This window comes from Euprymna scolopes, chromosome 12 (genome assembly GCF_053919585.1).
Source record: "Euprymna scolopes isolate OS-2025 chromosome 12, ASM5391958v1, whole genome shotgun sequence".
In the NCBI taxonomy this organism is placed as follows: Eukaryota; Metazoa; Mollusca; class Cephalopoda; order Sepiida; family Sepiolidae; genus Euprymna; species Euprymna scolopes.
Window position 1 is genome coordinate 6,925,448 of NC_136493.1, and position 25,841 is coordinate 6,951,288.

General features: G+C 33.9%; 1 protein-coding gene across 1 annotated transcript in view; it reads right to left on the reverse strand.

Moving 5' to 3' along the window:
- Positions 1–420: 420 nt before the first annotated feature.
- Positions 421–25,841, reverse strand: part of LOC145291157 (calcitonin gene-related peptide type 1 receptor-like) — a 451,435-nt gene continuing 426,014 nt past the window's right edge. Inside the window, exons 10-13 of the mRNA XM_080136685.1 lie at positions 19,308–19,443; positions 11,719–11,760; positions 10,339–10,488; positions 421–832 (exon numbers count right to left, since the gene is read on the reverse strand). Of these exons, the coding sequence (XP_079992811.1) occupies positions 788–832; positions 10,339–10,488; positions 11,719–11,760; positions 19,308–19,443 (373 nt within the window). The 3' untranslated portion in view covers positions 421–787. The remainder of the gene's footprint in view (positions 833–10,338; positions 10,489–11,718; positions 11,761–19,307; positions 19,444–25,841) is intronic.

A 25,841-nucleotide genomic window follows, 5' to 3' on the forward strand; every position in this document is an offset into this window, starting at 1 on the left:
ATAAACATATTCCTCATAAACTGCCCCCTTAAGTTAGACACTTTATCAAATCTCCATTACTAACAATTACTACGATACTATCCCATTGATTACTGTACACGCAATAACCTTATTCCCGTGTGGCTTCCGGGCCTTGATAAGTGGTGACTACGATGTAAAAAAAAGTGTACCTCATGCCATTGAACAATGATAAAACCACGAATCTTAGATACATGTCAAACTTGATGACGATTATTTGTACCAAATATGGTTGCATTGAGGAAAGGATTTTAAATTTTATTCACGATTCGATGGATGTCATTTTTTGGGTGAAGTGGGGAGGCAAGGTTACTCTTTATTAAAGTTTGTCTCTGATCTCATGGCAAATATTTGTCCCCCTCCCCCCAATATTCAGACACAAACAAAGTCACATATTCATACTGACATTGAAACAAATAAATAATTTAATAGAATAACAGTTTTACCATTATTTTTTTGTTACCAGTAGGATTGGGGTTAGGGTTAAGGTTAGGGTTAGGACAAAATAAAAACAAATTTAGAAACGGTTGTTTTTTTGAGCATCCGAATAAAACTTTCTTGATTGAGTTTAGGATCTTTGAAGTCGTTGATTTTTCTGTCGTCACTTCTTTCGGATTGGCGATTCTGTAGAAATCCGATAGTAAAAAAAAAAAAAAAAAAAGATTCTGCGAGCCTAAACATGTCGCTTCCAGGAAACTGGATAAAGGAAAATGTGAAGCATTCCAACTGCCTACGTCGGCAGCCATTAGTGTTCCTTGGAGGTGCAGAATCAACAGGTATCGGCCAAAATCATCGATTCTGTCTCGAAGCCATTCTTAGAATATACAAAGAAAAAGAAAAAGCAAATAATAAGGGCATTTAAAACGTAGCTAGAAGAAATGTATATTTGTCAAAACATAAATTAACAACAAATAAACGTTGATTTCTTATTAAAAACAACAAGTATAAACATTATCTATGCTCACTATATCTCTTTCTCTACTATTATATAAAAGTCACTTTGTGTGTGTGTGTGTGTGTGTGCGCGCGTGTGTGTGTGTGTCAGTTCCTTCCTCATAGGTTCCGAAACGGCTGAGCCTCTCATTTACAAATTTCACACAAAGGTAATTTATATGCCTGGCAGTGTTCTTAGATAGGTTTTGTACAGCAGTTCATCCGATAAGTATCGAAAATCGAAAAAAAAATTTTACACAAGGGAATATTTTACGCTACACAGGTGTAACCTTGGCCGGTGTAACGTAAAATATTCCCCTGTAAAATTCTCCTTTTTTATCTATAAGAGAAGAAAGACTGCGTTTAAGATCGTCAAATCCAAATATCAGCTGACGTGATATTGTAAACAAACACAGACGAAATTTGGTAAACGATATTATCATTATTATTTTGAATTGTTTTTTTGTTTTTTTGTTGCGAATTAGTCCACCGGGCAAGTATTCCTCGTAATATATAATATTCAATGGAGAATTGATTCTATAATAGTATATATACAATCTGCATAAACCAAAATATCATGTTTAATTGTATGGTACGACCCCGAGTTTCCAGTTAGATTAAATTTATATTCGTCGAAATAGAAATTAACAACAAATAAACGTTGATGTTTATTAAAAACAAGTATACTGTTGTCTTAAGTTAAAGAAACAGAAGTCTTACCAGAGGTGTGTGTGTGTCGGGCGAAGTCAGGCGATAAAATGAGAGAGATTAAAGATGGCGCCTGTAGTTTTATAAGCTGTGATCTCGCGCGCGAAATGACACATGCAGATGGGGAAGATAGACTGTATAAAAGCAGGCTGAGTTGAGAAGTAGGATTGTGACCTTTGACAATTGTTGGATTTCTAGCCACGTGTTTGGAGGACCGCTGTTCTGATTTCTCACGAGTTGATCAACAAAAGAATATATACCATAAGCATTATCCACACCGACTATATCTCTTATACATATCTACTATATAAAATTATGTCGGTTAGATTGTAAAAGTTGAAACTAAATAACATTTAAACTAACAAATAAAACCTTGATTCTTTTTTTTATTGCCATTTCGCCTCAAACAAGGCACAGGACCACTAGTCGTGACAGGCTACTATTTGAGACCAGATTTGCAGGAATACTACTTCTGGAGTTGAGCAGTGAGATGTCTGTTTACATGTACTTGGCCTTCTGGTCAAGATCAAAGTGTAGTATCTGTGCTTCAGATGCTGCGCTTAAGATAATTTGTACCAGTCAATGGAGGGGAAACCCTCTATACTGGGACAATTATTATTTTTGGTAACCAGAGTTCCCCCTTTTTGCCTACTTTTAGGGGAGCTGGTTTTTACCTCACATTAAAAACGGCCTTGTGCCTAATTTGCTCAGTGGGGGAGCAAATAAATACCATCTGTGCTTCAGATGCTGCACTTCCATTTCTTGTTCTCTTTCGGCGGAGGAGAAATCCTTCACGACTGAGACAATTTTTATTTTTGTACCTTTTCTACACGTTAAAAAACGACCCTGGTGTCTAACTCTGTCCCGTGGGGAGGCATAGTAAATAGGTACATTACACTTGAAATTCTGCATGTCAGTACAGTCAGCAGTCCGAGGGAAAAAAACTAATCAAGTAGAAGGCTTTACGCCATCTAAGGAATGGTATTTTGCTGCTTGTCTGGTTTGTCAAGGCTGTTGTAGTCGAGGGGTATTAGTGCTTTGAGTTCGTCAGAGCACTTGTCATTATGGCTAGCCAATTTTCATTTGTTATTGTTGTACAATGTTATTGGCAATAAACTAACACATTTTGCTATAATTTATGTAAAAAAATACTTAATCTTATTAAGCATAAAATAAACATATAATAAGAAAAATTAGATAAGAGAAATATCTTTTATTTTTTGTGTGAGGTTAATAGCACTTTAAGATTAGATATTGAAGTTTACAAAACTCTTATAATACATGGGAATATTTAAAACCTAAATTCACGGACATAATGGATTCTGTAGAGAGCCAGGTCGTTTTAGCTATTATTTTACAAAAGCAAACAATTCAATCAATTCAAATAAAGTTAATAATAACTATAAAATTACATCCCTAAAAGATTAATATCTCGCGAAACAGATAAACTAAACCTATAAGTTATCTCACATCGAAAATAGTTTTTAAGGGTTAACTTTAGGGTTAAGATTATTATTATTATTATTATTATTATTATTATTATTATTATTATTATTATTATTATTATTATTATTATTATTATGGGCTCACATGGAGCTTTCACACAAGTCATCAAACGATCTGATTGGAAACCTATGGTGTTCTCTGGAAACTGAGTGACAACAAGTCTCCCCAGACGTCCAGCACTCTCCACCTTCTTCGATAGCATTTGCAAATGAATTTGCATCATCGCAACAGCCGCTTACCATTGATTTCTCGCTAGTAGTGGCCATTGGTTTATACTGGAATTTGAGTGGCACTCAGCCTCCTCAAGGTCCCAATTCTCTTTGCGCTTGTCCAGCCGAGGTCTGGTTGGCGCTCGCTCCTCGGTCTTTCAGTCCTTATTGATCCTTCTCGGCCCTTTGGTATCCCTTTTTTATTGGGGGGGAACGGTGATGAAACAATGGGGGTGATGCATCTTCGGAGGTGTAGAACTTGTAAATATGCAGTTTCGGTGTTCTTCATTTCCTGTAACGCTTATTCGTTATATTGTCTTGTATTATTCTCTGCATTCAAGGGGTTTCCTTAATATTTCAATCGTTTTCATTATCGTTAGTCGTTGCACTTTTGCAGTTATTCCTCTGATTCCAATTTCTGCCATCCGTTTTTCGAAGTTTTCCGGAATTGTTCCTAGTGCCCCTACTATTATCGGTACTATTTTGATTTTCTTCATCATTCAAATCCCTTTTAACTCTCTGGCTAGCTCTGCATTTGCTTCGTTTCTCCTTTTCTTTCACACTCACCCTGTGGTCAGCTGGGACTGCAAAGTCTATGATTTGACAGGATTTTTCTTGTTAATTATTACGACATCTGGTTTTCTTGCTTGGATGGGTTTGTCCGTCTGTATGTCCATGTCGCATAGGATTTTGTGGTTCTCGTTTTCGAGTGCTATTATAATAATTATTATTATTATTGTTATTGCTATTATTATTATTGTTGTTATTAATATTGTTATTATAATTGTTATTATTATTGTTGTTATTATTATTATTGTTGTTGTTGTTGTTGTTGTTATTATTATTATTATTATTATTATTATTATTGTATAAATGACGTATTTTATAAAAATTGTTCTTACAATAAGTGTTCATACCTGTATGTATAATATTTTTAAAAATTTAATTTCAATTGTATCCAGTTGTGTGTGCCATTTGCTTGATTCTTTTTTTTTGGAAGGGGGGTATAAATCTATAAAAAAGCTGACTGTAAAAATAGCCATCCAAACTCAAAACCGAATTCCTGCTCTCCAAACGCTGAAATGATTCTTGATAATTTCACGGTATCAACACTTTCTCTTTGCTCTAATCAAAAGCTAACCGCATGCTTCCAACCTGCCGAATTTATGTAAGTAAATTGATCTTTACATTTGCAAAGTAGTTAGTTACATGTGCAAATCAATCCCAAATAATCTATAATTGTTAATAAAACCCCTTTCTATTCTATATTCTCGACATGCAAAACATCTTATTTGCTTTTCTGCTTGTAATCCATCATGTACGAAGTACTGTTGTCATATTTGGGCTGCTGAATTACTGTTTTATTTAAAGGTTCTTCATAATGTATAGAGACGTATCTATGATTTAATTGGCTCGACCAGTTCTTCTTCTCTGAAACTTTTCTCTCACAGACACACTGTTTCAAGTCTCAGTCTTTTATACAAATATTATAATAATAATGTGTTTTTCACGATTGTCTGATCGATTCCCTGCCCCCGTGGTTCTAGCTCGTACGACTCGTTGGTCTATTGGCCTATTCTACCAATCCACTGTTTTGCTACCTCATTACAATAAACCTTCCTAATTCAGGAGCTTCTGTTCAAAACTGCAAGTTTGTGTAACTCTCTTCCTGCTAACTCTTTTCGTCCTTATAGCTTTGGTATTTCCAAGACTAAGTTCAATATGCATTCTCTGTTTTTGTGATAGCCATCTTTCTTGCCTGTTAGCTCCCCTCGTCAAGTGACTTCGTGCCTTGTTTGGAGCGATTTACATTAAAGTCTCCGTTTCTATTTTCACAAAATTCTTGTCAATCTTTTGATAGCCGTATCTTTTTGTCTACAGACGTCGTACCCATAGAGAACGCAATATTTCTTTGTTAAATTAAAGTGCTCCACGTTGATTTAATTTGGTAAATTCCTCTGTTTCGTATAGTTTCATCACAACCAAGGAATATACTCTACTAAAGGACAACACGTGGTTTTGTCCGTGCATGAAAGTTGTTATCAATAAATACAGCGCCATGTTATGTCCAAGAGGTAACTCATTTGATAATAAAGATGTATTAACCTAGATGATAAAATAGAAACCGACGTGTCAACGTAATTAAGCCTTACTTATCAAGTATATTGTTTTAATTAAAATTATTCGATTGTTTGTACCGTTAATTCATTCCGAATACTGGTACGGTGCCACTTTATATTTCTTTTATTCAATCTTCACCCCAAACAAGGTACAGCGCCACTTTGAAGTAGAGGCTACTATATGGGACATAAGTTGCGGAGATATTATGAAGGGAGGTGGGCAGCAAGGTGTCTGTTGACATTACACTTGAACTTCTGCATGTCAGTACAGTTGGGAAAGAAAGCGAGGACCAAGTTTACAGGGATACTACGCAGGGAGTTTAGGTTAGGACCAAATTTACAGGCATACTATGTAGGGAGTTGAATAGCAAGATGCCTGTTCACATTACACTTGAACTACTGCATGTCAGTACATTCAGGGAAGCCGGAACCGGGGAGGGAATTCAAGAATGTGTATGAAATTTCGAACGGAACTCTTTATTTAATCTTCAGGGGTAGCATGTTCTCGTTCCGTCAGTCATGATACTCAGAATACAATTGCGAATTACATAGTACTTCTACGCGATCATGGTTTACAGAACGAAAGCATACTATACCTGTGGACTAAATAAATCGTTCCACTCAAAATTCTGTACAAATTCCCGAGTCCGACTAGATACACTTGAAGAATATAGAACGTAACATCGGCTGAAACGTTGTAAAAATAACTCAAGATGAGAACAGCAATCCGAATAATCTAATGAATACGAATTATCAATCCTCATCTAAAAACTTACGAAACATAATTATATGTTTATAACGTGTAGTGATGTTAACACTCGAGTGGATCAGTGGTTCACAATATGGACTGACAACCCGGGGTGCGCTAAATTAGAATCCAGTTCGTTTTGCAAAAACACATTTACTTAGGATGTTGGTAACTTTGACGTGATTCCCCCTATCAGTACCCGGCGTCTTTCTAAAAAGGATTCCAACTAGAAAGATATCAGAGAAACAAATGCCAACTATAATTATCTGATTCATTCGAAATAAATGAATAATGCTTAACAACAACAACAACAACAACAACAACAACGATAAGAACTATTTCTAGGATATCAGTCACTTATGGTAGGAACCACGCGAGTATTGCCAACATCTTAGGTGAAAGTATTTTTTCTGTGGAACGAATTTAATTCGAACGTAACACACCCAGGTTTCCAGTCCATATCGTTAACCACCGAGCCACCGTCATCTTCCTGCTGTGATTATCCCAAATCGAAACATCGAGATGCAAGTTCTCTTATTGATTCCTCATCATTAATTCATCGTTGATCATTTAATGTCTCATTATTTCGGCTAAGGTAGGACCAAGCAATATCGCTGATGTTGTTAGTCGATCTATTTAATTATAAGCGAGACAATTAAACAAATTGTAATTTTATCTTCTTTTTTTCTTTAATTATGTGATAATTTGACCATTAAATCCGTTCAATACTCATTCGAACGCGCTGCTATTTCTATGTCCGTATCCTTTTGGAATGATGAATCTTCTATCGTTTTATATTTTTTCGCACCCTAACCCTAACCTCAGCATATCCATCTATCTATCTATCTATCTATCTATCTATCTATCTATCTATCTATCTATAAAAGTGAACGTGTCTGTGTATCTGTCTGTGTGTGTCTATGTGTGTGTCTGTGTATGTACATTTCCATACACAATAACCCTGTCAACTTTAAGTCTACAGACTCGAAATTTGATATACAGGGTACTGAGATTTGGGAAAATCGATGTGATTGATTTTTGGACAGAAATTTGGCGATTAAGGAGTCAAAGTTCAACGATTTGACCTTTGAGAACTCTACCAAACTCCTCCGACAATTTTAGGTCTAAACACTTGAAATTTTAGATAAAGGTTCCTTGTACATGGATCCAACTTAATAACTTGATTTGGGCCCAAAACGATAAAAATTTTAAGAATAATAATAGGGGTCAAAGTTAAAAAATTGGCGGTTTTTTTTTTTTTTTTTGCTCAACATACATCTCCAAATACCCGGGCAACGCCGGGCACCTATGCTAGTATATCTATAAAAGTGAACGTGTATGTGTATCTGTCTGTCCGTCTGTGTGTCTGCGTGTCTACGCAATAACTCTGTCAATTTTAAGTCTACAGACTCGAAATTTGATATACAGGGTACTGAGATTTGGGAAAATCGATATGATCCGGTTTCGGTCAGAAATTTGGCGATTAAGTGATAAAAGTTCAACGATTTGACCTTTGAGAACTCTACCAAACTCCCCCGACAATTTTGGGTCTAAACACTTGAAATTTTAGATATAGGTTCCTTGGACATGGATCTAACTTAATAACTTGATTTGAGTCTAAATCAATAAGTGTTAAACGGTCATAATAGAGGTAAAAGTTAGAAAAATTGACCGGTTTTGTTTTTGCTAAACATACACCTCCAAATACCCAGGCAACACCGGGAATCCATGCTAGTATATCTATAAAAGTGATCGTGTCTGTATGTCTTCCTGTGTGTCTGTCTGTGTACATTTCCCTACGCAATAACTTTGTCAATTTTAAGTCTAGTAACTCGAAATTTGATATACAGAGTACTGAGATTTGGGAAAATCTTTGTAATCCGTTTTCGGTACTGAAATTTGGGAAAATCGATATGATCCGGTTTCGGCCAGAAATTTGGCGATTAAGTGATAAATTTTTTTATTTTTATTTCGGACTATTAGAAATAAAAATAAAATTAACATATAATGCTCATCTCAAAATAAATTCCAATTAAGGAATAATATATATATAAGTGATAAAAGTTCAACGATTTGACCTTTGAGAACTCTACCAAACTCCTCCGACAATTTTGGGTCTAAACACTTGAAATTTTAGATAAAGGTTCCTTGTACATGGATCCAACTTAATAACTTGATTTGAGCCCAAATCAATAAGTGTTAAACGGTCATAATAGGGGTCAAATTAAAACAAAAATTGACCTCTGCGGTCTCTACCAAATTAATAAAGATAATTTCTGGTCTAAACATTTGAAATTTTCCATAAAGTGTATTCAGAGATAGGGCAAGCTTTTTAGTCGGTTTGGGTCGAAAATTTGAGATATAAATCTATGTATGCGTGTTTGCGTGTCTGCCTAAAACTTTTGACAGAGGCGACAGATTTTCACGAGATCAGTATCGTTTTGAAGCTCAACCCTTCAGACGACCAATACCGAAAAATTGGCTAAACACATTAATCTCTTCACCCTCAACTGGGCACTTTTCTACAGGGAGGGGTCACTTTTTTCGCCGATATTTTCGAAAGTTATCCTCTCTTTTCAATTGTCTAGCCTTAATTTAAACTTACGTCACTTCCGGTTTGGCTGTTGTCATAACAGCAAAGAGGTCAGATTTTTTTTTCACGTTATTTTCCTCCTTTGCAGTACGGGTTCGAGCCTGCCTTCCTACTACCACTTTCCTCAATGTAATTGTTCCAACTCATGTTTCCTGTGAACGTTAGGCCGAGGAGTTTAAAATATTTACTTTCAATAAGAGAGTCTGTGGCCATTGCTATTTGTGGTAGAGAAGTTTCTTATACGTGTATGCTTAATTTTCTATGTATACACACATGTGTGAAATGTATGCTTATTTTTTATGTGTATATGTCTGTGTATGTACGTAGGTGTATAATGTATGTTCATATGTATATGCGTATATATCTATGTACGAACGTACATGTGTAATATATATTTATATGTATATGCATATATATCTATGTATGCACGTATGTGTAATGCGGTTCTATACCTGTATGCGTATATATTTATGTATGCATGTATGTGTGCAATGTATGTTTAAATGTGTATGATTATCTTTATTAATGTATGCACGTCTGTATGTAATATATGTCTTTATGTGTATGCATATATATATATATGTATGCACGTGTGTGTAATGTATACTTATATGTATACGCCTATATATTTGTTTATGAACGTATGTGTGTTATGTATGTTTATATGTGTATGCGTATATATCTATGTATGCACGTATGTGTGCAATGCATGTTTGTTCATATATATGTATACATCTATCTATGTACTTATATAAGTAAGGTATGTTTATACGTGTACGTGTATATATCTCTGCATACACGTATGTTTTCAGTGTACTTTTATAGTGTATGCTAAATATCTGCTTATGCATCTATATGTGTTATGTATGTTTAATGGTGCATGCGTATATCTCTGTGCATGAACGTATGTGTTACTGTATGCTTAAACGTGTATGCGTGTATATCTATGTAAGACTGTATGTGTGTAATGTATGCTTATATGTGTACGTGTATATGTCTATGTATACATGTATGTGTGTAATGTATTTTTATATGTGTATATATCTATAAAAGCACGTATGTGTATTATATATTTATGCGTGTATGTGCATATGTGTATGTGTATATGTTTATGCAAGCACATATGTAGTAATGTCTGTTTATATGTGTATGCGTGTACATCTATGTATGCACGTATTTGTGTAATGTATTTTTATGTGTATGTGTATATATTTGAGTATGCGCGTATGTATGTAATGCACGTTTATATGCGTATGTGTATATATCTATGCATGCACGTATGTGTGTAATGTATGTTCATACGTGTATGTGTATATATAATGTATGCAATGTGTATATATAAAATATGTGTGCAATATATGTTTATATTTGTATGTATTTTTATCTGTATATTTGTATGTATTTTTATGTGTATATCCATGTGTATGCAAATATATCTATGTAAGTACGTACGTATGTAACGTGTGTATCGTATGTGTTTATACATGCTTGCTTGATTCGTACCTGCTTTGATGTGGCTGGAATGATACTGCTACGCCCTCTAGCAGAGAATGATGTACTTTCAACCAAAGTTAAGACGTTTGACTGCCTGTTGTCAAGAAAACCCATCTGAAGACGTAACTGATATAACCGCCGGCGTACGACAGAAAGTACCTAAAAGAACAAATGCAACATTTTATTTCCTCCAAATATCGTACAGACATTGTATAATCATACTATAATTGACATTTTGTGTCTGTGACAAAAACTAGTAAGTCAGATTAAATTTTGCGTTACTTTGATACAGCGAAGATACTTTCGAAAATATTTTTTAATCAAATTTAAAAACTTAAAAATCACGTTCGAATCTCCCACAACTATGTGGAAAACATCGTTCTGGCATGTACTAATAATGGATTAGAATAATCGGTACCGTATTGATTTCGCGAATTCACAGGATACGTTAATCAGTTGGTTTTTATAATTTATTGCCAGAATTGAAATCTATGTTTAGAAACAGTAATCAAGTTTATTTTTTATTCATGTCTGCCCCTAAACCAAAGAAAAGCAGAAAGTCACAAGAACATGTTTACCAGAACGAACAGTTGGAAATAAGTGATACACCACCCACTATAACTAAGTAATTCCTACAATTGCGTACCTAGAAAACAGAGCTATTAAACCTTACATAGTGATATGAGTCAAGAAACGGAAAATAGCAATCTAAAAAAAAATATATAAAACTTATCATTTTATTTTTGTTGGGGATGGAGAATCTGATAGGACGCCAGACATCCACCGGCTATTTCAGACACTACAACCGATATGTGTTGCTAAGATTTCAACCGTCACTTTAAGTAAAATTGTTTGCATCTCTCTTGCACTTGGTTCACCTAGTATATTTGCCAGATAGTTTTATAATTCTTTTTCATGAGTCCAGATGCTTCCATAATTATTGGAATAATGAAAATCTTCCTAAGATTCCAGTTTCTTTTTATGTTGTACATAAGATCTTGGTATTTAGTTATTTTTTTTATTCCATTTCAGCTCTGTTTAACAGCATCATTGGGCACACTAACTTCTACTAAGGTTGCTTCTTTCCTTTATCTCATATCACTGTTAGGTTTAATAGCTCTGTTTTCTAGCTGTAGGAATTGCATAGTCATAGTAGATGGTGTATAACTTATTTCCAACTGTTCTTACTGGTAAACGTGTTCCCAAGATTTATTGCTGTATTCGATATTCAGCTTTTTACAGACTATGGCGATGAATAAAGTCAAATTTTGCCTAAAAATCAATCTTTTATGAATTATTGTGTGATGTGTTATACGTCGCAAACGATGAGTTCTTCTGCAGCAAACTATTTAGAGGATAATTTAATATGAAAAACAGTTTCGCACTCACCTCTTCATTTAAAAAGCAAAATAATATGGCAACGAGTAAACCCTGTCAAAGAAAGAAAATACATCTGTAAGCTAAAAAACAAAAATCAATTTTGTGCTTCATATTATGAGTAAAAAACTAAAAGATATTACATAAGACGTATTATATGGATTATTTCGATTACTTGTTATATTGCCGAGGGTTACTATATAAACAAGATGCATATAACATTTACTTGTATATATATATATATATATATATATATATATATATATATATATATATATATATATATATATATATATATATATAAATGTTCATGTATGATGGGATCGTTTACCCGGAAAAAAGTTACTTGATTGAGAAACGTCATGGGAATGGTAAACAGCTCACCAGCAGAATAAACGATATCAAACGACAGACATACGGAAAAATCAACGAGTCGATATGGCGTCAACTATAACCGACTCTTCTTGGCCGTCGAGTCTTCTTTGTGTCGTTAAATGTCAAGGACGGCATGCTGAAATTTAACGCTTGTACAAGACAACGAACAAAGGCATTTTTATAAAAATATAATTCGTTTATTTAATACTTAACACTGGAGGAGCATATTTAGTTAAGATCTCTTGAGACCCGACAAATGTGCCGTCAAATGGCGTTTGCAGGCAAACTACCATGAGCTTCCGTCGCGCATAAAATCCAGGTTTCGGCAGAACAATTATAATTCAATTTTCTTTTTTGTCCTCATTGAAAGAAAGAGAAATAAAGTGAAAATACACGTAGCATTAAAGATCACTTAATATTTTACACAATCTATAATGTTGATCTAGAAATTGCTAAATATGTCAGCTAAAACTCCTGTTTGATAACATTCCAATATTATTGTAAATAAATATTTTTATTCTAAAATACTTATTTTAGCTGGCATTCCATTTTAACTACGAAACATACTAACAATAATCGACTAGCAAACCTTCCAGCGTTGTCTCGGAACTAAATCTACAACATAATTTTATAATCTTGGATGTTATTCCTATAATGCTTCGGTCGATGTAACCTTTAACTTTCTTCAGGGGTGTTATGTCGAACTTTGAAATCAATATGGACTCGTGGTGCCACAGATGAAAGTGCTAAGTAATAATCAATTCTAAGTATGGATCATTTTGGAGTTAAAAGCTTCAATTCAACAGATATAAATACGAATTACTTTACGATGGAATGAGAACATACTACCGTCTTGGATTAAATGAAGTACCCCGTTCAACATATTCTTGAGTTAGACAAGAGACACTCGAAGAAAGTCAAACGAAACGCTGTGAAAATAGCATGCAAGGTGAAAACAGTAGTCAAAATAATCTAAATAACCAAAATCATCAGAATTTTATCAACAAACATTCGAAAACACATATTGATATTAATAGATATAATATTTTTGACGATACGTCAATCATATCAGTTCTTTTGTGTCACAGACGTATTCATAACATTATCATTTGATAAATTTCTGAAAGTTATTGAATTCTCCCTTTGAGTTCTACTATAGGAGCTAAAAGTAATTTTATTATCTGAAAGTCTGTTAATTGTGATGAACTAGCAGTGTCAGAAATTTCGTGAAAATAGTGAATAATTCCACCCCATCTTTCCAAGCTTATAACTCCTCGAAAAATGTAATTCAAGCCCTAATTTTTTTTTCAATTAAAGGAGTAAGGACCAAGGTTTTATTTAAAAAAAAAACAAAACAAAACAATGTGTTTTTTTTTTTTAAAAAGGTTTTAAACTTCGGACTTTACAGGTAAATTTCTAAAAAACTGATTTTTTTTTTGTTTTAAATTTGAATATATTATTTATTGACCTTTTCTCTTCAATTTGTGATATATAAAACTATTAAACATAAATTAATTATTTACTTTTTAAGAGAAAGTTGAAAATGGGGGGGGGGGCGTGAAAATGGGGGGGCGTGAAAATGGGGGGGCGTGAATTTAAAAAAAACGTTTGTCTAAAATATTATATTCGGTTTATTGGAAAGAACATAAAATTTCACATTGACCCTGAAAATATCGTAAAAATAGAATCAATAGAAAAATTTTGATAGATTTTTAAAATTTAAAAATATTGAGTTTAAAAATTGAAAAATATTGAGTTCGGAAAATTCATTACTGTTTTAAAAAAAAATAAAAATATTTTTATTATTTTTAAAACAACTGTAATAGTTTATTTTGGAAGTATAATCCATAAAGAAAATAAATAACCCACTTTTAACAGAGAAATTACGAGATTTTTATATTGTATTCGCAGTTTCGTGTTAGGGGTGTCAAAAATTCCTACAAAAATTCTGATACTGCTAGTGATGAACGTATATTTTGAACAGCATGGTTTGATACGTTCAAATATTTATTGTAGCTATTTCTTGTTCCAGTCGATTAAAATATCATTGAATGGGTGAAACGTTCGTTTTGATTAAGTATGCGTGTTAGATATGTAAGTCCCATTCTAATTCTTCATAATCTTGTGGGAACTAAGAGCTTAACGATACAGACTGTAAAAGTTGGTGTACCGAGTTCGAACCCAGTTCGTTTCAGAGAATCTCTTTCATTGTGTATGCCATCCCAGAAGGGAGTGAAATATAATATCCTGTCAACAATCAGTTCACATTTCACTAATTCTAGTCCAAATGTTGTTTGTTGCGCATCAAAATTGTTGTGGAAATATCTCATTTTTTTGCCATTTTATTCATATGATCCTAATTTTGTAAGCTGTATATTGAATGTTTTCAAATGTTTTAGAGGAAATCGAACCTGTTTTGTAAGTGATAATATGCTAATTAATAATGAGTTTTATGTGACAGTCTTTCAATCCTCAGTGCGAGCGATACTAAGAATACAATTACGAATCACTTGAAACATCTACCCGGTCATGGCTAGCAGGACGAGGAGTAACCCCCGCTTGATTAAATAAAGGGTTTCCTATGAAATCCTCTATATATGCTACAGTTCCACAGAAAGATTCCCGAGTTCAACATAAAAAGATTTCGGGATACATCGGACGAAAGTATGAGCAACATTCTAAAAGTAATACCTCCTATTATTTTTATTACATTTTAATTTGCATTGCTATGATGACTGACTTTATGCATTAATGACCTGAAAATTTAACTTCTCAGTTGTAGATATTCATGGTATGAGACTTTAAGAAAATGACCGCTCTCATAAATATGTGTCATAAGCAGAAATGCGTCATTGAATTCCTGGTAAAAGTGCATTGAAAATGGTGGTAACTATGTAGAAAAACAAATTTCTGAACACAAAAGATCGCGCATTTTAATAGTACCATTCTTATCTTCGTAGCTCTTTAATGCTTTGAGCTAAAAAAAATAAGAAGCTTTACTTTTTAAACGACCCTCGTATGACAAATTGCGCTCGGAGCGCTCATGCGCAGCCATCGTTTATCGCTAGTAAACGTTACTTAAGCTGTTCGTATTTTAAGACTGACAAACTTTCCAATATTTTTATAACTCATATTCACTCAAAACAATACATATTACCTCTGAGACTTAACTGTGAGGGGTCATCCTAAGGGGGGGTTGAGCGGCGAGATGGTCGTTCACATTACAATATTTTTTTGCATGTTTTTACAATAAGAGAAATAGATAACAGTGAAACAATTCCAAAGTCTAGTCGTTAACGAGATCCGTATAATTTGTCAGAAATTTACTTCAAGAGATTCAAATACTTTTTATTTGTACGCATAAATATTGTTGGTAGTTTTGTTTGTATTTAAGTTTGGTCGGATTATATGCTTTCTTTTGAAATGGAATAAATATTATTTACGTATTTCATTTCATGTATTGTCAGTCCAAACTATTGTGATTTTGTAATCTTCAAATATACGTTTCCGTTTCATTTTCTAAAAAAACTAAAATGCGCACCTGTTGCACCCAATTGTTCTTTGTATCAAATGCTTTTTTATCTTTAACTTTCATAATTTTGCTACTACTCATCACCGTCATCATTTTATATGAATCAGAAGATTCTATTGTTGGCATTGGTTTCCCTGATATTTTTCTTGTCAGAATTCTCTCTAGAAAAACATCAGATGCTTACGAGAGGGACCACAACCACTGATGTTTCGATATCTAACTATGCCAGCTCGTTACTCTCATGTGTGTGTGTGTGGCACATTTGTGTGGCCTTTCGACGTATTGGAGGGTTTTCTGCGAGATTTCATACAGGTCGTAGAATGAAGGTTCTAGGGATCGAGCAAGTTTTGGGGAACAAAAATAAAACCATGTCCCAGACTTCAAAAGTTCTGGGAATAGTACTAGTCCCGATCATACAGTATCTTCATCATGGACAGATTTAAGTTTTTGTTGGACAACCTAACTTATTTTGTGCAATCATGTTTAGAATGGTGACGTGTAATAATTTACTGATTTATGTTTGCGGCTCTAATGCATCAACTTATATTTTAGCAGGGAGAATGGACCACACACCGAATTGCCGAAAACGAGCTAAAGCTGAATCACAACCATTCATGGGCAGTATCTGGTGCTAGGAATATTAAGAACTGAACGCCTTCGTCCAATGTGTCGTGATAATCGAAGCGGTACGCGCACGCTATGTTCTGTAATATCGAAATGAAGCGCTACAAGCCTCTTGCTGGATTTTACTATCGTGATGCTCAAGCTGCTCATGGGCTGGAATAATCTTGCTCCTGTAGAATTGCTCAGCAATCCAATCATGGAGATGAAGATGATAAAAGGATTCGCAATTATTCCAGCATATATCACGTGAACGTTATTCACAAGGATTATAACTCAGCATGCGAAGTCATCAGTATTAACTTCACAACCGTCAACCAATAACGGAATTTGCGACACAAGCACTTCCAAAGTTTTTTGAGTTTAAGTGAAAATTTTACGATAAAATATATTTTATGAAATTTCACGACAAAATATATTTTATAAAAAATATACATTATATAAAATTTTAATGACTAAATATATTTTATAAAATTCTCACGAAAAAATATATATTATATAAAATTTCGCAACAAAATATATTTTATAAAACTTTTACGACACATTTTATAAAATTCCAAAAAATATATCTTATAAAATTTCACGTCAAAATATATTTTACAAAAAACGTCGAACACGCGAGAGAAATCTATTCTTTTTTCTTTCTTGATTTTTTTTATTTTACTTACTTGAAAAGAAATGAGTACCAAAGTTTTTTTTTATTTTACTTACTTGAAAAGAAATGAGTACCAAAGTTTTTTTATTGTACTTACTTGAAAAGAAATGAGTACCAAAGTTTTTTTATTTTACTTACTTGAAAAGAAATGAGTACCAAAGTTTTTTTATTTTACTTACTTGAAAAGAAATGAGTACCAAAGTTTTTTTTATTGTACTTACTTGAAAAGAAATGAGTACCAAAGTTTTTTTATTTTACTTACTTGAAAAGAAATGAGTACCAAAGTTTTTTTTATTTTACTTACTTGAAAAGAAATGAGTACCAAAGTTTTTTTTATTTTACTTACTTGAAAAGAAATGAGTACCAAAGTTTTTTTTATTTTACTTACTTGAAAAGAAATGAGTACCAAAGTTTTTTTATTTTACTTACTTGAAAAGAAATGAGTACCAAAGTTTTTTTTATTGTACTTACTTGAAAAGAAATGAGTACCAAAGTTTTTTTTATTTTACTTACTTGAAAAAGAAATGAGTACCAAAGTTTTTTTATTTTACTTACTTGAAAAGAAATGAGTACCAAAGTTTTTTTATTTTACTTACTTGAAAAGAAATGAGTACCAAAGTTTTTTTATTGTACTTACTTGAAAAGAAATGAGTACCAAAGTTTTTTTTATTGTACTTACTTGAAAAGAAATGAGTACCAAAGTTTTTTTATTTTACTTACTTGAAAAGAAATGAGTACCAAAGTTTTTTTATTTTACTTACTTGAAAAGAAATGAGTACCAAAGTTTTTTTTATTGTACTTACTTGAAAAGAAATGAGTACCAAAGTTTTTTTTATTTTACTTACTTGAAAAGAAATGAGTACCAAAGTTTTTTTATTTTACTTACTTGAAAAGAAATGAGTACCAAAGTTTTTTTATTTTACTTACTTGAAAAGAAATGAGTACCAAAGTTTTTTTATTGTACTTACTTGAAAAGAAATGAGTACCAAAGTTTTTTTTATTGTACTTACTTGAAAAGAAATGAGTACCAAAGTTTTTTTATTTTACTTACTTGAAAAGAAATGAGTACCAAAGTTTTTTTTATTGTACTTACTTGAAAAGAAATGAGTACCAAATTTTTTTTTATTGTACTTACTTGAAAAGAAATGAGTACCAAAGTTTTTTTATTTTACTTACTTGAAAAGAAATGAGTACCAAAGTTTTTTTTATTGTACTTACTTGAAAAGAAATGAGTACCAAAGTTTTTTTATTTTACTTACTTGAAAAGAAATGAGTACCAAAGTTTTTTTATTGTACTTACTTGAAAAGAAATGAGTACCAAAGTTTTTTTTATTGTACTTACTTGAAAAGAAATGAGTACCAAAGTTTTTTTATTTTACTTACTTGAAAAGAAATGAGTACCAAAGTTTTTTTATTTTACTTACTTGAAAAGAAATGAGTACCAAAGTTTTTTTTATTTTACTTACTTGAAAAGAAATGAGTACCAAAGTTTTTTTTATTTTACTTACTTGAAAAGAAATGAGTACCAAAGTTTTTTTATTTTACTTACTTGAAAAGAAATGAGTACCAAAGTTTTTTTTATTGTACTTACTTGAAAAGAAATGAGTACCAAAGTTTTTTTTATTGTACTTACTTGAAAAGAAATGAGTACCAAAGTTTTTTTATTTTACTTACTTGAAAAGAAATGAGTACCAAAGTTTTTTTATTTTACTTACTTGAAAAGAAATGAGTACCAAAGTTTTTTTATTTTACTTACTTGAAAAGAAATGAGTACCAAAGTTTTTTTATTGTACTTACTTGAAAAGAAATGAGTACCAAAGTTTTTTTTATTGTACTTACTTGAAAAGAAATGAGTACCAAAGTTTTTTTATTTTACTTACTTGAAAAGAAATGAGTACCAAAGTTTTTTTATTTTACTTACTTGAAAAGAAATGAGTACCAAAGTTTTTTTTATTTTACTTACTTGAAAAGAAATGAGTACCAAAGTTTTTTTTATTTTACTTACTTGAAAAGAAATGAGTACCAAAGTTTTTTTATTTTACTTACTTGAAAAGAAATGAGTACCAAAGTTTTTTTATTTTACTTACTTGAAAAGAAATGAGTACCAAAGTTTTTTTATTTTACTTACTTGAAAAGAAATGAGTACCAAAGTTTTTTTATTTTACTTACTTGAAAAGAAATGAGTACCAAAGTTTTTTTTATTTTACTTACTTGAAAAGAAATGAGTACCAAAGTATTTTTTATTTTACTTACTTGAAAAGAAATGAGTACCAAAGTTTTTTTATTTTACTTACTTGAAAAGAAATGAGTACCAAAGTTTTTTTATTTTACTTACTTGAAAAGAAATGAGTACCAAAGTTTTTTTATTGTACTTACTTGAAAAGAAATGAGTACCAAAGTTTTTTTTATTGTACTTACTTGAAAAGAAATGAGTACCGCTGAAATGATGTTATAGATGTGTTCCAGTCGTTTATTGCCTTTTGGGTTGAAAGGCATAATGAAATAATGCAGTCCCAACAATGGAATCAAAATTAGCGTTGCCCGAACACTTCGCCTGAAATCAGATATAATAATAATAATAATAATAATAATAATAATAATAATAATAATAATAATTTCAAACCACTAGAGATGGGTTTGTCGTGAAAAACATCGTATGAATTAAATGGCAAACCCAAATTTTAAAATTACGGCATTAATGGAACTCGAACTCAAAGTGAAGGATCCACACCCGGCAGGCGTATCTTGGAACAACCGTGAGAACCCAACCGTCAACTGCCAGAATACGATAATTATGGAATGCTTCTTCAGAAGTAATCTTTATGATAAAAATGGAAAGCTTATAAAGGTGCACAGAAAACGTATGTTGTCTTTTCTTATATTGGTGACTACCGAGGAGGCAAGCCCGGGTTTACAATTATAAAGAAATAAACAACGCAAGATAAAACAAACTTTATAAACTTCAGTTGGGCTGTATGCGTGTGTGTTACCATTTGTGGGAAAGGACCCTCTAAGCGCCAACGTCCACATCTTAATTGTTCCTCAGTTGGTTGATCAATTCATCTCTTAATCTGTCCCGGCCACAACCTACCTTCAAATGTCTCCACCTGAAAACTGTCCTCAACTCTCTCAAACTCAACACTGTCCGTAAACCGTCTCTAACTGTTGAGAACCGTTGCAAAACTCACTTCACTTCTAAAACTGTCCATAAACCAACTCTCTATATATTGACCTCCATGTGAGGTCCTTGTCCCAGTAATCGCCATACTTTGATTAACCAACCTATTTTAGATGGCCTTTGCATCCCTTGACGAACAACACACTCCCCATTGGCTTCCTACTTCCATCACTTATCATACCTTTGTTGTGCTGATCAGCTTTTTTCCTGTTTTGTTATAGTTTTTACCATGTTGTTCACCTCTTGACACTTTGGGGGGTGTCTATAGTATCACACTAGGAACAGTCATAAATAAAATGATAAAAAAGACGAAGAAAAATTGGAATCAAAAGGAGGAGTAACATCATATTGTGTAACAATGATGAAAATATCAGAAATATTAAAGAAAAAAAATCATCGAATGCAGAAAACAATAGAAAAAAAAAACAACGAACAAATAAAGGTAATCTTGTGTTATGTTGATTAATCGGACTATTATTCTCATCTTGGGTGTTATTAGCACAACGTTTCGATCGCTGCAACCTGCGACCTTCTTTGGGTGTTTAAAACATGCTTCTTTTCCTCTACGTAGGAAAAGAGAGTTGGCTCTGCATTACAAGAATTCGAACCGTGGGTTTGAGGGTGGGTTTGTAGATCATAATGAAGGAGGAAATGAAACTGCTGGATACATGGAAATTATTAGTCAAGTATGGAGTATTTCACTCAAAATTCGAATGTGCTTAGGTTGTACATCACAAGGAAAAAAAATAGGAAGAGGGCTGATTTGAGGAGTACTTAGAAGTGTGCACCACTGCTTCGCTAACAGTCATGAAGTGTTACTCGTAGCAGTGGCGAAATAGATAAAGAATAATTGGAAGATAAGCAGAAGTACAAGGAAAGAATCGAAACAGAAAAGATGAGTTGGTAAGAATGAAACTTCATGGTCAGTTTGAGTGACATACTAAGGCACTAAAATGTCAGAATACGAATAATTTTCTGTCTGCAGGTAATTTGAAAAGAGAAATAGAAAAAATCTTATATTTGCTGCTCAGGCGTAGGAGCTAAATACAAATGAAATTAAAATAGAATAGAGCTTAATGTAAAAACATAAACTGAGAGTAAAACGGAATACGAAACCAGCAGAACACACGATAAACTGAATGAAACGTTAATACATTAAGACCACACTTTAGTAATAGACTATGGAAGTGTAAAGAAGACGAGGTGATTTTTATTGTTTGGGACGACAACGAAAAAACATTATAATTACAGAAAACGTTTAAAAATAAAAAATTAAATAATTTTGAATAAAATTGTTTTGCTTTTTTAAAATAATTGCACAACAATTTTTGTTGTTTCCGTTTCATTCAGTTTATTTAGTTGAGGTTTCGTATTTTGTTTTACTTTCAGTCAGGATATCCAAATGGAGTTTGGTATAGAAAAATGTTCATTACTAGTTATAAGAAAGAGAAAACTGGAGACAACGGCATTGAACTACTCGATCAAAGTAACAGATATGAAAGAAAGAATTTGAAAGGAATACCTCAGGAGAACAAGAAAACTCCTGGAAACTAAATTACATAGCAGAAACCTAATAAAAGGTATAAATACATAGGCAGTATCACCAGTAATATACTCTGGACCGTTCATAGGGTGGACTAAAGAAGAACTGAGAAAGCTCGATCAGAAGACCAGGAAACTCATGACTATGCACAATGCACTACACTCAAAGGACGATGTTAACCGACTTTACGTGAAAAGGAAAGAAGGCAGGAGAGGACTGTGTGCATGACAAAAAATAATTAGTAAAAATACATAATGTAAAACACTGAAAGGATAATCATGGCAGCAAGAGACACTGAAAAAAATCGACAAAATAGAAAACAGAGAGACAAAGGATAAGACCAGAAAAGAAAAATGGGAAAAGAAACAACTATATGGAAGATTCATAAGGATGACAAAAGATGAGAATAATAAAAATACTTGGACATGGATGCGAAAAGGACATGTAAACTGACAAAATGAATCCCTAATAACTGCATCACAAGATAACTCGATAACAACCAATCATATGACAGCAAAGATCGACGAAGCACAAGAAAACAGCAAATGCAGACTCTGCGGACAAAGATACGAAGCGATAAACCATATAGTGATTACAGCAAACTGGCACAAAAGGAATACAAGACAGACGCGACCATATGGGAAGGGCAGTACACTGGGAATTATGCAAACAACCCCATCTCGAAGGCGCAAACAAATGGTACAACATAAACCGGAAACTGAACTGAAAAACTAGAATCACAAAATCCTATGGCGCATGGACACACAAATAGATAAAACTATCCAAGCAAGAAGACCGGCTGTCGTAATAATTAATAAGAAAGAAAAATCCTGTCAAATCGTAGACTTTGCTGTTCCAGCTGACAACAGGGTGAGTATCAAAGAAAAGGAGAAAGGGAGCGAATACACAGAGCTAGCCAAAGAGCTGAAAGGGATATGGATGATGAAGAAAATCAAAATAATACCTATAATAGAAGGAGCACTAGGAACAATTCTGAAAAACTTTGAAACAAGAATGTGGGAAATTGGAATCAGAGGAATGACTGGAAGGATACAACGAATAACAATAATGAACACGGCTGAAATATTAAGGAAGACTAATACACATGAGACAAACTGCTACAGAGGCAAAACACGATAAAAAGGTATCGAAGCACAGAAATTAGGAACCAGTAATTTTTGGAAAATCTACAACAGTGTAGTAAATAATGGGCGGTTAACGATTCCCCGACTATCAAACAATCATGGGGTTGTTTGCACAACAACCGAGAAGGATAACCTGCTTGCCAGTCGGTTTGCCTCAAACACCACATTGGACCCGGCACACCACTCCCTCCCTGACGCCACACTAGATGATTTGAAAATCACCCCTTCTCAGGTACATGGTACCATAAAAAACCTAAACACCTCAAAAGCATGTGGACCCGATCTCATCCCGGCTGTCCTATTAAAAAATGCTCCGCTGAGGTTGCTCCAGTTTTCTCCAAACTTTACAACAAATACCTCAACAAATCTTGCTTTTCTAACTTCTGTGCTACCAGTTTTCAAGAATTCTGGCGAAAAAGACCCATTAAATTATTGCTACATTAGCCTTCACCCGCTTTTGGCAAAAATATTTGAGCCCCTAATTAATCAAACATTAGTCCATCACCTTACAGCTGCTAAATTCCTGAACGACGATCAATATGGATTCAGGCAAGCCCGTCCCACAGCATATATCCGAACTGTAATCTCTGAACGTATACACTGTCCACTGGACAAAACAGGGGAGGGTAGAGCAGTAGCCCTCAATACATCTAAGTCTTTTTACAGGGTATGGCATGATGGTCTTCTAAGGAAAATTAGATCATATGGTATCACTGGAAGAATTCATAATGTAATTAAATCTTTCTTTAGTAAGAGAAAATCCGGTCATACATCTAAACAATATGATATAAATATGGGATCTATCCTTGGACCTTTATTATTCCTGATATTCATAAATGACCTCCCTCATAAAATTGGTTCTGAGATACGTATACTTGTTGCTGACACCACTCTCTATAACAGGCACGAGGGAAAACAAATGAACACATATCTAAGGAAATGGCAGAAACACTAGAGGATGAAATCCAATCTGTATTGGAATGGGGACAAAAATGGATGGTCATATTCAATGTTGCCAAGACTAAGCTTATTTCCTCCAATAACTACAAGAAACCTTCTCTACCACGAATAGCAATGGCCAAGAACACATTACCATAACGTACTGCCTTTAAACTCTTCGGCCTAACGTTTACAAGGAACATGAATTGGAATAGATACATTGAGAGCATTGCCAAGACTGCTGCGATGAAGATGGGCTCTCTCTACTGTGCTAGAAAACTTCTTACACCTGAAAGTATCCTGTACCTCTATAAGGCCACCATTCGCCCATGTATGAAGTACTGTTGTCACATTTGGGCTGATGCATCTGCTCTCACTTTTTGACAGGGTTCAAAAGAGTCGCCAACCTCATAGGTCCTGAACTGTCATCTAGGCTTCAGCCTCTGTCCCATCGACGAAATGTTGCATCCCTCTGCCTGTTCTACAAGTACTTTAATGGTGAATGCTCTGACGAATTACAAGCACTTTTACCCTCTCGATGTGAACACGCCCCACAAACTCGACAAGCAGTTAAATCTCACCCCTTTACAGTAGAGATCCCTAGGCGCAAGAAAGACTTCTACTCCAATAGTTTCTTCCCCAGAACTGCAGGTCTTTGGAACTCCCTTCCGGGATTCTGCTTTCACAACTGTACTGACATGCAGAAGTTCAAGTGTGATGTGAACAGACATTTTGCTACTCATCTCCCTTCATAATACCCCTATAACTTATGCCCCCGATAGTAGCCCCCTACTTCAAAGCAGCGCTGTGCCTTGTTTGAGATGAAAATTTGAATAAAAAAAGCATTATATGGAACTAAGAACATTGCAACTGTATATCTATGTTCTCCATCCCCTCCACCATCCCCTCCCCCCTTCATAGCACCCCCTAAAAAGAATGATGCAAAATAGCCGAGTAGGGTCAAAAAGGGTGGAAAGGTCGAGGGGAGAGCACTGACTAGACTTCTGCAGGGACAAGTGCAAAGAGAACTGGGACCTTGGGAAGACTTATTGCCACTCAAATTCTAGTGGAGACCAATGGCCGCTGCTAGCGAAGAATTAATGATAAGCGGTTGTTGCAATAACATAAATTAATTTGCAAATGTTATCGAAAGAGGTGGAGAGTACTGAAAATCTGGGGAGACTTGTTGTCACTCGGCTTCCAGGTAACACCACAGGTTGTTTTCAAGGAGAGATCTTTTATGACCTGTGTGAAAGCTCTTTGTGAGCCAATAATAATAATAATAATAATAATAATAATAATAATAATAGTTGCGAAGGGTCAAGGAGAATGGAAGAATCGAAGAGAGAGAACACTGCCCAAACTTCCACTGGATGAGTGCAAAGAGTGCTGGGATCTCGGAGAGGCTTATTAACACCCAAATTCCAGTTAAGACCAATCAACACTAAACGGCTAAGGTTATCGAAAGAGGTAACAAGGACCGGGAATCTGGGAAGATTTGTCACTCAGACTCCAGGAAACACCATCGGTTATCATCACTGAATAATGTCTGATAATGGCTTGTGTGAGAACTCCTAATGAGTAACAATAATAATATATTACTGATGGCCTTTTGGTATAACAGAAACTATACTATTACTTCTATTAATATATCACTGAACTTCTATAAATAAATAGTCACCACTTATCAAGGCCCGAAGGCCACTCAAGGATAAAAGGTTAATGAATGTAAGGTGTTAGCGTAGTAGTAGTTAATGGTGTAGATTGGATAGAATTTGAATTATTTAGGGGAACGGCTCAACAAGAACTTGTTTACATTGGACTTCAAGGTTACGATATTGTAATTAGTCAGGAAGCAGGCCAGTGGAACAGTGTTTCACATCCGTGCAGTTCTAGAAAAGAAGCTTTTTTTTGGAAGCTACTTTAGGCACAAATAGAAAGTGAGGAAATTGTTGATAGTGGTTGTAACTAGTCAAGTGTTTTTTGATTTTTTTTGAAAATCTGGCAAGAGGACCATAGATTAGAGCTCAGACGAGCACTTGCTATGAAAATAACGATGCATCAGACACAAGCTCGCAACATTTATTCTGTGGGAAATAGGTTGCAGGGAAGAGAAAAGGGCACCGCCTACTAGTGTTGTGTAGTGG